This window comes from Molothrus ater, chromosome 19 (assembly GCF_012460135.2).
Source record: "Molothrus ater isolate BHLD 08-10-18 breed brown headed cowbird chromosome 19, BPBGC_Mater_1.1, whole genome shotgun sequence".
Classification (NCBI taxonomy): Eukaryota; Metazoa; Chordata; class Aves; order Passeriformes; family Icteridae; genus Molothrus; species Molothrus ater.
The window spans coordinates 12,308,037-12,321,434 of record NC_050496.2 but is presented as its reverse complement, the minus strand read 5'-3'; the positions used below and the strand labels follow the sequence as shown (position 1 = coordinate 12,321,434).

Below are 13,398 nucleotides of genomic sequence, written 5' to 3'. Positions count from 1 at the left end.
CCTGAATCAGTCCTGCCTTGGGGAGAGTCCCCTCTGGGACAGCCCAGCAGCAGGGGAGCCCCAGAGCAGACACTGGACACGGGTCACTCGGAAAGGCAGAACCTGGATAAATTGACTCAGTTAAGGCTGTCTTTGTAGGGAAGGGATTCTCATCTTTCAGAGAATTCTGCCAGGCTTTCCAGTACAAGATGAATTATGAAAGTTCTTTCTCACCCTTGGCTTTGTGTGTCCCGCCCCTGCAGTGTCTGCGTGTGGCGTTCCTGTCCTGCGTGGAGCAGTGGGCGGCAGAGTCCCCCTGGAGGAAGGAGCTGGTGCCCTCCCTGCCCTGGGCCCACCTGGCACACACCCAGTTCAAGAGCCGCCTGCAGAACTTCTCCAGGATCCTGGCTGTGTACCCCCGTGTGACTGGGCACCTCCTGGGCCAGCAGGGATGCAGAGTGCCCCGCTCTGAGATGGTAGAGTCACTGCCTCAGCCTGGCAGGCAGCTCTGCCTGCTCTGCTCTTCAGCCTCCTTTGGGTTTCAGCCACAGCAGAGGGGGAAGCACGGGCTGGGGTTCCTCAGAATTGGGAATGCTCTGCTGTGTTCTTGTCGGGTCGGCGGAGGAATTGCAGCACACAATATGTGTGAACAACAAATCTCCAAGTTTATTGATAGCTCACACATATTTATATTGGTGTTAATGAAGCTTATACATATTGCAAAAGCTGAGCTCATTATTGGTTAAAACACACATGAATCAACCACACCTACTTCTATGCTCTAATGATTATTTTGTTTCTATGTTTACATTCCTGTGGCTATTCTACCTAGGCTATCTTCATTTTTCTGGCAAAAGATTTTCTCCCCCATCTTCATGTTGCAGCAAGGTCACCATGACCCTTGTCAGTGATTGGACACTGACTACTTAATCCCCAGCTTGTTTCCCCTAACCTTATCCAACGGTATCACATCAAAGTGGCCTTTCTCAGCTAGCCAATTATCCACAAAGCTCTCCACGTGTTCTTATTGCTACATGCAGGTTTTAGAATAGTTTGCCCTGCTTTTGCATTAGTTAATAGGACATGCTAACGAGCCAAGCCACAAACATGAGAATTGGTTTGAGATAATCAAGTAGGACATTATTCAGTAGAGCATGTGCTGTAGCAAACCAGACTGAGAGCCCAGGGTCCGCAAGTAATTCTGAAATGCTGCTGCTGTTACCCCTGGCCCTGTGTGTGTGCAGGTTCTGGACGTGCTGGCTGCCATGGGGTGTGCTGAGGAGCTGGAGAAGCTGGTGCAGACAGCCCCCCCTGAGCTCTGGCTGCAGAGGGTGAAGAACCTCCACATGCCCATTGAATTCCTGTGCAAAGAGGAGGGTGCCCAGCGCAGGGGCAGCCACTGCCATCAGCTGCTGAGGGAGCTCAGGTGGGTACCCAGCTCTGCTCACAGCCCTGCTCTTTGCCTGCAGGTGCTCTGGGGCATTGGAGCAGCCTGAAGCTGTTCTGGTACTGCTTTTCTCAGGCTTTGCAAACCTTTCCAGATTCCTGCTGGGCTCAATTGCATACCAAGCAGCAAGAACCACATTTTTTTTCCCCTCATCTCCTGCAGATTTTCTCTCTAAATTTGGCAGTATCATCTGGTGCATTCCATCTGGGTTCAGGGGTTATTTAAAACTCTCCTCAGGTTCCTGTTAACCAGCAGTGTCTCCCCACTTCATCCTCTGTGCATAAGGACTCAAGAGATGGGGAATTTCACTGCCTCTTGTGTTTGGAAGACATCCCAGAGTTCTACCCCAGTTTCTCACAGACCTTGTTTAGTTTATTTGAAGTGAAGAAAGTGCAGCTAATTGTGATTGGCATTGTAAAAATTTCTTGAGCTAGAAGTTAGAGGTGTGAGAAGGTGTGTGCAGTGCTGCTGGTCCTGCTGCAGTGCTGCCTCCAGGCCAGGCCCTTGAGCCCCCTGGGCTGGAGTGTTCTGTCCTTGACAAAAACCCCTGTGGGAAGCCAAAGTGCCGAGCAAGTGAGAAGCGCAGGGGGGCTGTGGGGGCAGCAGCAGCTGAGCCCTGGCTGCCCTGGTTCCTGCTGTCCCCCCAGGGCCTGCTGGAGCCGTGTGTTTGCCATGGCACTCTTTGTGGAACACATCCTGCTGGGCATCCGTGCCCTCATGCCCGAATTCGAGGGCTTGGTGAGGAAATACACCTTGCGTCTTGCCAAGGTGAGCAAAGCTGCCTCTTCACCTCTTCCCTCTTCTGCTGATGGTGGGAATTCTGGTCTCAGGTGTTGCAGCTGAGTCACTGGGCCTTGTCCTTTTCTCTGCAGTGTTTCCAGCACCATTCGGACATGAAGTCTCATCCAACCTTTGTTGCAGTGCTGAGAGTGCTGTGCCAGTGCAAGGACGAGGTCAGCAGCAGGCTCTACAGGTACTGGCCCTGGGGCAGGCTGCAGGGGCCAGCAGGGACATTGCCAGCACGCTTGTGGCACTGCTGCATGGGTGCAGTGGAAGCCAAGGGAAGAGCCATGACCCTGCTTGGTTCTGCACCCTGAGCTGAGCAGCGAGCCAGCTCTTGGTCTAGCTACAGCTGAACATCTTGTTCAAGGCTTTTGGGGAGGCAGCATGGGAGCAGCTGAGCTCATTGCTGTTTCTGGATTCCAGGCATGGTCTGGAGCCATGTCCCATCTGCCTGGGAGAGCCAAAGGACCCCGTCTGCCTGCCCTGCACCCACGCGTTCTGCCACAAGTGCATCAGCCAGTGGCTGGTGCCAGCACGGATGTACTGTCCCTGCTGCAGGACTGCTGTGGAGGAGGTGCAGTTAACTGTCTCTGAGGAGCTCAGGTACTCCAGCCACCCTCTCCAAGGGGGGGTGTTGGGTGGGGAGGCTTTGTGAGGCAATTCTCAACTCTGAGGTTACGAACACGAGCAGAGTCGGGGGTGAGCTCTGCTTCATCCCTCTGGAACTGAACAGGTCGTGTCTGTTCTGTTGTTTATACAAAGGGGAAAGCTGCCTTGGCCTCTGTAAAAACATGCAAATCATAGAATGCTTTGGGTTGGAAGGGACCTCGAGGATCATCTCATTGGGAAGGTTGAAAAGTGTCCCCGTGGGTGGCTTTTGCCTGTTGTGTGCTCAATTCCTCTGTGGTTTAAGGGGTTCTGTGTTTTGCCCCTCCCAGAGCTGCCATAGCAAAGAAGGCCCTGTTCCGCCAGAGGTGCAACAATTTCTTCATTGACATGGTCACCACCATGTGCTTCAAGGACAACGAGCCCCCTGAGCCAGAGGTGATCCAGAGGCTCCTGAACCTGCTCTTTGTTCACAGAAGCCTCGTGAAGGACCCAGGTGAGCTCCCTTCACCCTCACACTGTCTTATGGAGCTGGACCTGTCCCCACCTTCTCTCACCTGCCAGCCCTGTCCTTCCCTTGTCTCCACAGAGCACCCGGCTGTCTACACAAAATTCCTGTCCCCTTTCAATGATGAGGTGGATGAGACTCCCATCATCCGCTCTGTGATGCTGAAGCTGCTCCTGAAGTACAGGTGGGCACAATCAGCTGAGGCAGGTTAGGCCAGGCCAGGTTCAGCTCTGTTCCTCATCAAACCCATCCCATTGTTCTCCTCACCTCCCTGAGTTTCATTGAATCTCAATTTCACCACAAAATCTCACAATCTTTGCATTAGTCACGCAGCTTGGCTGGCTTGGTGCAGTGGGAGCAGCCTGTGCAAGGTTTACCTGGCTGTCCCTCACTCACCCTCTGCTGAGGGTGGATGCCTGGTTCTGCAAGGTGGCTGAGAAGCTGCTCTGATCTAGATCAGCAAAGCAGGACTCCTCATTCACTGAGATGTAATCAGGATTTAAACTGATCTTGTGTCTGCTCCACAGACCCCCCCCCATCCCCACAGCCCTCCCAGCCTCCCTTTGCAGGCAGGGCTCAAAAGCCCCTTCTCAGGTGTGACCACCCCCTGAACCAGGTGCCTTTTGTCCTGAAGTGCTCACTGAGCTCTGCTGGTGACCAAAGCCCAGCTCATTGCCAAATGTCACTGCAGAAAATGGCACAAGGGCTTCTCCATCTTGCAGCTGATGCAGAGTGACCCCAGCCAGCTGTGGGAGCTGTGTTTGGAGCAGGGGCAGTCCTGTCAGCATGGCAGCTGTGTCAGGCTCTCTCTCTCTCTCCTGTAGCTTCAATGAAGTCAAAGATGATGTGCAGTGTTACCTGTCCCAGGTGGAGCACAACGAGCTCCTAGAGAAAAATGACAAAAAAGAGCTCTACCTGCTTTTTGTCAACTGCTTGGAGGTAAGAGCTGGGCCGTGAAACTGTTGCGGTTTCATGAGTAAAAAGAGTCAAGAACAGAAATTCTTCTGCAGTTCTAGGCGTGTTTCTTGTGTATGTAACTATTTTTCCAACTAGAAAGCCCAGAAGGAGTTGATACCAAATCACCTGGTCAGAGCTTGCTCTCAGGAATAAGCCTTGCTTTTCAAGGAAAGGCTTGTGTGCCTTTGCAGTGTTACAGAAATTCTTTTCCTTGGACAAGAGTCTGGGTGTTAAACCTCAACCTCCAGCCAGGGCAGCAAGCAGGGCCTTTCTCATGGCAGCAGCCCCGTGCTGAACTGCCTTCTTATCTCCACAGACCCTTAAATCACTGTGCAGAACTTAAATCATTCTGCCTTTTGGATTGTTCCCTTTCCTCCCCTTGCATAACCTTCAGGGCTTTGGACAACTTGAAACAAACGTGACAGCAGGGGAGAGGTTTTATTACTTAGGGGTTTTTTAAGTGACTTTGTAGTTAAAATCACCATTTGTGTTCTTGCTAAGGGACAGACAGGTAGAGCTTGGCATTTTGGAACATGCAATGTGTGTTTTCACAGCCTGCTCATGGCTCTTGCTCAGCTCCAGGCTTGGGGAGTGTGGGACAGCTGGGGCACATCCTAAAAATGGTGTTTGGCAGGGGTTTAGGATGGGGGGCAATGGCAGTGCTTTGGAAGGGCGCAGGGGTGGTTTGGAGGGCGCAGGGGTGGTTTGGAGGGCGCAGGGGTGGTTTGGAGGGCGCAGGGGTGGTTTGGAGGGCGCAGGGGTGCTTTGGAGGGCGCAGGGGTGGTTTGGAGGCGCAGGGGTGGTTTGGAGGCTCATGGCAGGGTGGTTTGGAGGCGCAGGGGTGGTTTGGAGGGCGCAGGGGTGGTTTGGAGGCTCATGGCAGGGTGGTTTGGAGGCTCAGGGGTGGTTTGCTGTGCTCATGGCAGGGTGGTTTGGAGGCTCAGGGATGTTTGCTGTGCTCATGGCACCCCCAGGGTGGGTTAGCTGGGTGCCATGGGGACACAAGGGTGGCTGGGTGAGGTGGCTCTGCCACTCACCAATGTTCTGGCCTCTCTCTAGGACTCCATGTGTGAGAAGTCGGAGAACAGCCTGGGATATGGGCATGGCAACAGTGTGCCTGAGGACAGAGCCTTTCCAGAGCACTACCTGCCAGGCAGCAGCAGCAGCAGCAGGGCTCCCCAGGAGGCCTCTGTGGAATACCTGCAGGCTGTGGCCGAGGTGCGCCTGTGCCTGGGCAGGGCTGCAGAGCTCATCTTCCACCTGCAGCAGCACACACGTGAGTCTGATTGCTCTGCTGGCAATGCTGCCTGCAGGGCAGCTGGGCTGGGCACAGGCATGCCCTGTGCCCTGCTAGGACCTGTTCTGGTGCATGGCCAAGAAGGAAAGCAGCAATTCCCTTTTTCCTTGGGGGCATCAGTCATGTCTGTCCCCTGTACCAGGTGTTCCAAGTGCTCTGTAGCTGGTAGCAAGGCTGTGCTGGTGACCCCAGTGTAGTTACTGTGGAAGGAGATTTATTTTATCCTCCTGATGCTAACACTGAGATTTATTTAGAGCCCACTAAATTGAACTTTAAAGCATAAATGCTGCTTGAGACCCAGGACTGCTGTAAGGGTTATTGTTTTATATGAATGAGAGCTCTGCACAGCTAGAAGGGATTAAGAGTTTATATTGATGAGTTTATACCTTCCCTGTCAAAGAAATGAATCATTGTCTGAAATCTGGCTGAGGAAGTGCTCCAGACAACACCCGAGGAAGGGAGGGCTCTGAAGTTCTTCTGTGTAATAACACAGTACTAATAAAGGGACTCGGTGCTACAGCTGGGGCAGACAGGAAACTTTTACAGGATGGGATGTGCTTTTGCCTCGTTGTTTTAGCCTCTTTTTTTCCCCTCCAGAGCCAGAGCAGATGAGGGAGGAGCAGCGTTACCTGGAGAGTGTGGAGAGGTTCTGCAGCCGTGCCAGGAACGACTGGCACCGCGTGTACCTGGTCAGGAGGATTGCCAGCCAGCACGGCATGGAGTTTGCTCAGAAGCTGGTCACAGAGCCACGCTTCAGCTGGGTGTTCCCAGCAGAAATTCTGCAGCAGGTAGACAAGAGGCATCTCCTGGTGATGGTTCTGGTCCCCTCTTTGCCTTCACTTTGTGCTGCTTTGGGGTGTTCCTACTGTTGTGTGGCTCTTGGGGTCAGGCCAGAGTGGCAGTGCTTGGGAGCTGGCTTGTCCTGGCTCTCTGGTAAATGAAGTCTCTCCTGGCAGCACCGTGGCTGCTGCTGCTGCTGCTCTGGGGAGCCTGAAATGCCCCAGGGTGTCACTATAGGACACGACATAACACAACGTGCACACACTGCTGTCCTCGAGGTGGAAAAGGGAAGTTTATTTTCTGACTCCAACATTTATAGATTTCCAAAAGTGACAGTGCATTGGAGGGTGAAAGTGCCACCTCTCCAATGACACTGGATAAACGAACAGTCCACCAAATTTCTCCTCCTCCATAAAAGAATGCAAAACTATCATTATTATTATTCTGTAAATAAGTTATTTACAGAAGGTGCGTGAGAAAGTTCGTTACAAGAATGTAAACATCAGAAGGCTTAGAAAATCTTAAAAAACCAGGGCGCCACCAGGGCTCAGGAGGAAGGGGAGACTGTGCCTCCTCCAGCTGGGTGGCTGTCCCCAGAGCTGTGCTGGCTGTTGCCTTGGCAGGTGCAGCACAGCCAGTCCCAGCACATTGACCGGTTCCTGGTGTGTGGGGAGCGCTACCGGGCCCTGCGCGACGCCGTGGGACGAGCCATGATGGAGGGCACGGCCCAGGGGCTGCTCGAGGCCCAGGAGGTACAGCCCAGTGCTCCCCAGGCCCCTGCTGGGCCCTGGCCTCCCCCCAGAGCCCTGCACGGCCCCAGCTCTGCAGGGTCCCTCTGGGCAGGGTCTGTTCCCAGCACCTGGGGTTCCTGCTCAAGCACGTTTTCTTTACTTTCCCACCTGCACATCCCAGCACTGTAGCTGGGGCAGCTCTGGCCTGTTCCCAGCCACATCCTTGCTTCTTCCCCAGGCCTCCAGCAGCCCCCCAGCTCTGGAATCTGCTCACCTGCTCCTGGCCATCTTCCGAGAGGTCACTGCCCTGTATGGGGATCCCAGCCTTCGTCCCAGGCAGCAGGTAGGACACCCCCCTTTGGCAGCTTGTGACAAACCTGCTTGGTGGGTAAGGAGGAAGGGGATCTGAATCAGTGGTTGGAGGAGCTTTTGCTCCTGTGCTCCAGCCAGGGTGATGACCTGAGCTGAACAGGCTGGGGAGGTTTTGGGAGCAGGGCAACCCACGCTGGGAAGCAGCTGCCAGTGCTCTTTGTTTGGGTGAGGGCAGTATCCTGATGGCTTTAGCTCTTTCCAATCTGTGCTTTCAGCAAACAGAGGCCATGACTGAGTTCATCCAGAGCTGCCAGGTGCTGCATTCCCCGGAGCTGCAGCACCTTGCAGCTGCCCTGGTGAAGAACACCCTGCCTGGGCTGGCCGTGGAGCCACGGGGCCAGCAGGGAGCCCTGCTGGAGATGGCTGTGCACGTGGCTGCTGTGCTGCTCTGTGGGCACAGCCCTGTCCTGCAGCCCCTCAGGAACCTGGCCTTCCAGGCACACAGCATGCAGGTGAGGGCACGGAGCTCATCCCTGGTTCCTGCCTCTGTCTGCTGGATCTTCTTTCCCAGCAGCAATGCTCCAACTCACTGGTTGAGCTGTGAAACACTGGGGGGATTATTACAGGGCTGTTGGGGTCAATTAGCACAGCACCAAGCTCTGGACTGGTATCTTGTCAAGGCACCTCTTCATCCTGAGCAGGATGAAGCAAATTCCTTTGCTGATATTTGTGTGAGCGAGGCTGAGGGCAGCTGGCGGCTGCCCTGTGCTGACCTGCCTGCTCAGAGAGCTCTGGCTCCTCAGGCAGGGGCAGCACCAGCTCCTGGCTGCCCAGGGTGTGAGGGAACACGCCAGGGTGCATCAGCAATGCACTGCAGCATGGCTGGAGAGTGCATGTGCAAGTCTTAACAATGCTGACAGTTCTAAGAGGGGAACCTGAAAATCCGCATCACCTGCCTGACCTCTGCTCTCAGATATCTCTTGTGACCCAGTGAGCGCCTGCTGCAGGACAGAGCTGACTCACAGATCCTTCTGTGACTGTTTTCCCCTTTCCCTCCCCAGCACTCCTTTCTGCCCACCATGCCCGAGGACATGATGGCTCAGGCAAGGACCTGGACGGACATGCGAGGTCTGCACTGGTATGGTGAGTGCTGCTGGCTGCCTGGGGAAGCAATTCCTTGGGTCTGGAGAGGGAAACTCTTCCAAATGTGAGGACAAACACGCTCCTCAGCACGAGTTATCCATGGTAAATCCAGACTTGTAGACAGTTTGTGTGGGTGATGCACCAAAGGACATCCAGTGCTGTTTAGTCTTCAGCCTGCAGCTGTTCACAGAGCATGAGGGGGCACAAAGGCAACACAAACAGGGTGTGAGAGGAGAGCTCTGCCACCTTCCTGGCCACCTTTGTCTCTGCTTCCCCCAGCTGGACCTTCCTGCAGCAGGGAAGGGGGGGTGAGAGCATTCCTGCCCTCGGCAGCAGAATCTGTCAGGCTTTTATTCCTTGTTTCTCAAGGAGAAGCAGCATTGAAAAATTCCTTGGCTTCCTGCGTGGGCCTGTCAGTCCTTTGGGCTTTTGATTAGATCTTCAGCATGTTTCTTGCTCCAGGATGATGGTACCAGTGAAAGGGAATAACAGGGGCTGTATAAATCTGTCTTAGAATAGTGTCCTGTTTGTTTCTCTCTTCACAGAATGCCCCAATGGCCACTTCTCCACTGTGGGAGAGGTAAGAATTTGGGACTGGTGGGTGTTTAAGCAGACAAAGCTTTCTACAATAAACTGTTTTATTTTGTTTACTGGTTTGAATGTTCTGATGCAGAGTTCCACTTCTAAACTCGATATTATTGATCATTTTGTCATTGTAATGTAAAATTTAGAATACCCCTAGCATTTATACCACAGATTGGGAAACATCAGGCAGAGGCCCAGTTTGTAGCAGGGACTGAATTAACCACCTAGAGGTTGGATTTTTGTTTCACTCCCTCTGTCTGCTGGAGAAGCTGTTGCTCTGGAATTCAGTGTTCTCCTGTTGCTTTCCCAGTGTGGGCTCCCCATGGAAATGAGCCGCTGTCCTGACTGCCACGTCCCCATTGGAGGCACCAACCACAAACCCGTGCAGGGCTTCCATCAGTCCAGGTGGGCTCTGCTGCAATGCCTGTGCAGGGATCAAGGGTGTAGGACTGGCCTGTGGTGCCCTCAAAGGCCAGAGGTACCAAGCACTTCATGCTGCTCTCTGGAAGGTGTAAGCAGGGGATGTGCAAGGGTAATCAGGCAGCAAAACCAAAGAAATTTGCTTTTCTGTGTACAGAACTGACTGGAAGCCTTCACTCCCCTGTGGCACTTTGAATTGGCAGCTTTTATGGCATTCCAAGACATTACGGGTCAAAAAGGCATTGCTGGGTATCAGAGATGTCTTGTTTGTCTAGGTTAAAAAAAACCCATACATGCCCTTTCCTACAGGATTCATGAGGACAGGACTCAGACTGGCCACATCCTTGGAGATGTTGAGCACAGAAGGACACTGGGAATGTCTGACAGGGGCGTGTCCCCAGTGGTCTTTGTGCTGCTCCGTTTGCTCACCCACCTGTCCATGCTGCTGGGAGCCTCCAGAGACCCTCAGGTATCCTCCAGAAAGGCTTCCAAGTGCTCACACAGAATGTAGGGGAACCTTTGTGTGCTGCTGGTCCTTTTCATCACACTGCCAAGTGGCCAGGGCAGTCTGTTAGGTTGCAAAACCCAAATTCCCTCCCTCCTTGCCCAGGAGGGATTTTGGTTAATTCCTGCACTTCCATGCAGGCACATCCACCCAGCCCTGCCTTGATGGGCACAGGTAGCAGGAATCCCACAGGTGGGGGTGCCTGGCAGGACAGAGCTCTGTGTGCTTTGTGCTTCCCTGGATGTTTTTTGCTGTGCTCAACTCTTGCCTTTGTTGTCTTTAGTCCCTGGGAAGGATTATCAAGCCAACGGTGGATGACGTGGTGAGCTTCCTGCAGCAGCACATTCAGGAGGACCTGGCACAGCTGACCAGGACTTTGGGCAAGAGTGTGGACGACACCATCAACCTCCTGCACCTGGTGCTCAGCAGCCTCCTGCAGGCCCCCCAGCAGCAGCCAGGCCAGTGTAAGGAAAGCCACCTGTCCTATCACACCTGGGTGTGTTTGAAGGGCTGTGGCCATGCAGCCACCTTGCTGAAAAACCCCTTCCAACAGCAGCAGTGAGCTGAAGAGGAAAATAGAGAGTTTGAAGCTTCTTACTTAGGGAGGGAAGAATTTTTGGCTGTTTGCTTCTTTCAGTCGAGTACATGAGGTTTGCAAGGTTTGGTGCAGTCAATAACTCTGAAAATGAATTATTGACAAAACAGTGTCATGACAGATGGGCAGAGCTTGCAGCTCTGAGCAGGGCTGCTCTCCCAGCACTCAGCTCGTGCTGTGTGCAGTCCCTGCTCTGTGCTGCCTCTCAGTCACTCCCAGAAGCTCTTTGGGAGAAGAGGGATGGCACAGTGGGGCTCATGGTGGGGTCTGGAGTCACTGTGGCACAGAGGCATTAATGTGTAAATAGCCCATGTTTGGAGGGTGGGACAGCACCAGTCAGTGTTCCATCTGTCATTGATCATGGTCTGACCTTGGACAACCTTCAGTATTTCTGGGGTTATGAAGGAGTTGTGTAAATGTCCCCATCATTCACATGAAGCTCCTGGAACCCTGGATCACTGTGTGATGTTTGGGTGTCACTCTCCAGCTGGACCAAGATACTCAGTTAACTTCTAGCACCTGTGAATCTGTGCTTGCTTTTCACTGAGATATTGCAGATGTAAGAGGTGAAATATTCCTGTTGCAGGGCTGGTGCAGTTTGATGAGTTTCTGTCCACCAAGGAGATGAGAAACAAATGGGAAAAAATGGTTGCAGACACAATTATTGTTCCTGAATTGGAGGTGAGAAATCTGCTATACAGAGTTAGTAGCTGAGCAGTTCAAAATCCACTGGAAATCTGATGTGCTGTAATATCTGTGCTGCACTTTTCACTATTCCTAAAGCCAGCCCATCCATGGCACAGCTGCAGGTTAAGGATTAGCCACCTTTATCTACCTGGGGAAATGGGAGCCTGAGACTGGAGTTGCTCTGGCATGAATTTGTATAGCTGGAAAAGCAGAAATGGCTTAGCTCAGCTGAAGGTATTTCACACTATCCAATAATTTATTCTTCTTTTAATGCAGGATTTAGATAAAAAGCTTCTCAAGTTAAACCGCCAGATCCAAGAGGATGAGAGAATCTCCTCCAACCCCATAGTGAAGATAGTGTATGGGGACCCAGCTGCATTCCTGTCCCAGCTGCCAGGGGACAGCCACGTCCACCACTCCAAGATGTGGAGCTGCCGCAGGAGGGTTTCTGTGGAGAACCTGGGCCACGTTGTGCAGCAGAAGAATGCCAAGGACACTGTCCCTCTCCTCTGGAAGTTCCTGCAGAAGGTGGGGCTGGCACAGGGCTGAGAGCCTGGCATTGCCCAGGACTAAACCACGTTTGGATATCTCAGTACTTGCTGTGATCTTGAGAAGGAACATGGAAGATATTGTTGTCTAACATTTAAGAAGTAACTCCATAAAAGTATTCCCAACTGGTGTGTCTAAGCACAGCCTTACCCACAGGCTCCCTTTCCTCTTCCAGGAAAATGAGCTGAGGCTGGTGAAATTCCTGCCAGAGATTCTGGCTCTGCAGAGGGATTTGGTGAGGCAATTCCAGAACACAGCAGAGATCAAACACTGCTCCATCAAGGGAATTCCTCAGGGAGCCCCACTCAGGTGAGGAGATGCTGCCAAAATTGTAATTAATGAAAAAGAAAGTGCTGGATTGTCCAGTTGAAAGTGAAGGGGAAAACTCACCTTTTCCTTTTAACTCTCACCCAAATGAACTGAGACTTGGATAGGGTTGGAAAAGTTACCAGATGACTTTAAAGGGAATTAAGTACAGGAGATTTTTTATGAGGGGTGGGAGCTCTGTGCAGTGCAGCAGTGGTTCTGTGGGCATTTTAAGCTCAGCCCTAGAGCAGGGCTTGCCTAAAGAGTGGAATGAACATTCTTCCCTTTCTTTCACAAAGTTTGTGGCAACTCCTTCAATCGTATTTAAGTACAATTACTGATGCTTTTAAGTACTTATGGAAAAGTACATAAAGGTCATGCAGGAGCAGACAATAATGGAAAAGTAACAACTGAGCCAATGACTCCATTTGATACCTTTAGAAAGGTGTTTGGTGTCTGTTCAGTCTCTTGAACAGTTGCCTGGAGTTCAGTGGTGTGCTCTGAAGATCCCTGTATTGGAGAGTTTCACCAGTAAAAGGTGTTTTGTGGATTTATCTTTTTGTTGTTTCTCAGATGTGATGAGGGACCTGTTAGAGAGGAGAGTGAATGTGTTTCTGTCTGTCTGGAACAAGCTGAGAAGCTCCCTGGACACCAATGGTGAGCAGCTTCTTTCCCAGCCCCGCTCCTTGTTCTGAGTTCAGGTTCCTCCCATCACTGATGCTGAGGCATATCCTCAAACCTGAGCTTGGCCATTGAATTGTAAGAATGTAGGTACAAGGATTTGTTTCCCTGTTGTACTATTCTGACCTGAACTTGTTTCCTTTCTCACCTGAACCTGTTTCCTTCTGTGCTTGTCCCTAACACCGAGCACACGGCTTTTCTCAGCTTGGTGCCTCCTCCTGCCCTGGCTCAGCCTGGGTGGCTCTGGGCCCCTCAAGCACTGCTGTCTGTATTCCAGGGGAAATCAAGCTGCCCAAAGGCTACTGTGATGCTGAGCTGAGCCTGGACAGCAGGCTGGAGGTGCTGCTGCCGCGGCGCCAGGGGCTGGGGCTGTGCTCCACGGCGCTGGCCAGTTACCTGATCGGGCTGCACAACGACCTGGTGCACTCTGTCCACAGGCACACCAAGGAGGATGACAGGTGTGCTGCTGCCTGGGCTCTGCTGCATCCCCTGCTCCCTCTCAGGCAGCTTTCCCTGCTCCCCAGAGG

At 52.6% G+C, this 13,398-nt stretch overlaps 1 protein-coding gene across 1 annotated transcript in view; it reads left to right on the top strand.

Moving 5' to 3' along the window:
• RNF213 (ring finger protein 213) overlaps window positions 1–13,398 on the top strand; it is a 42,730-nt gene that overhangs the window by 27,139 nt on the left and 2,193 nt on the right. Inside the window, 24 exon segments of the mRNA XM_036394850.2 lie at window positions 243–455; window positions 1,224–1,405; window positions 2,074–2,194; window positions 2,299–2,399; window positions 2,633–2,812; window positions 3,148–3,311; window positions 3,405–3,507; window positions 4,148–4,262; window positions 5,340–5,556; window positions 6,175–6,365; window positions 6,981–7,109; window positions 7,327–7,431; window positions 7,676–7,912; window positions 8,462–8,543; window positions 9,089–9,123; window positions 9,439–9,533; window positions 9,858–10,017; window positions 10,337–10,517; window positions 11,235–11,329; window positions 11,612–11,863; window positions 12,060–12,164; window positions 12,166–12,193; window positions 12,764–12,847; window positions 13,149–13,329. Coding sequence (XP_036250743.1) covers window positions 243–455; window positions 1,224–1,405; window positions 2,074–2,194; window positions 2,299–2,399; window positions 2,633–2,812; window positions 3,148–3,311; window positions 3,405–3,507; window positions 4,148–4,262; window positions 5,340–5,556; window positions 6,175–6,365; window positions 6,981–7,109; window positions 7,327–7,431; window positions 7,676–7,912; window positions 8,462–8,543; window positions 9,089–9,123; window positions 9,439–9,533; window positions 9,858–10,017; window positions 10,337–10,517; window positions 11,235–11,329; window positions 11,612–11,863; window positions 12,060–12,164; window positions 12,166–12,193; window positions 12,764–12,847; window positions 13,149–13,329 — 3,356 coding nt within the window.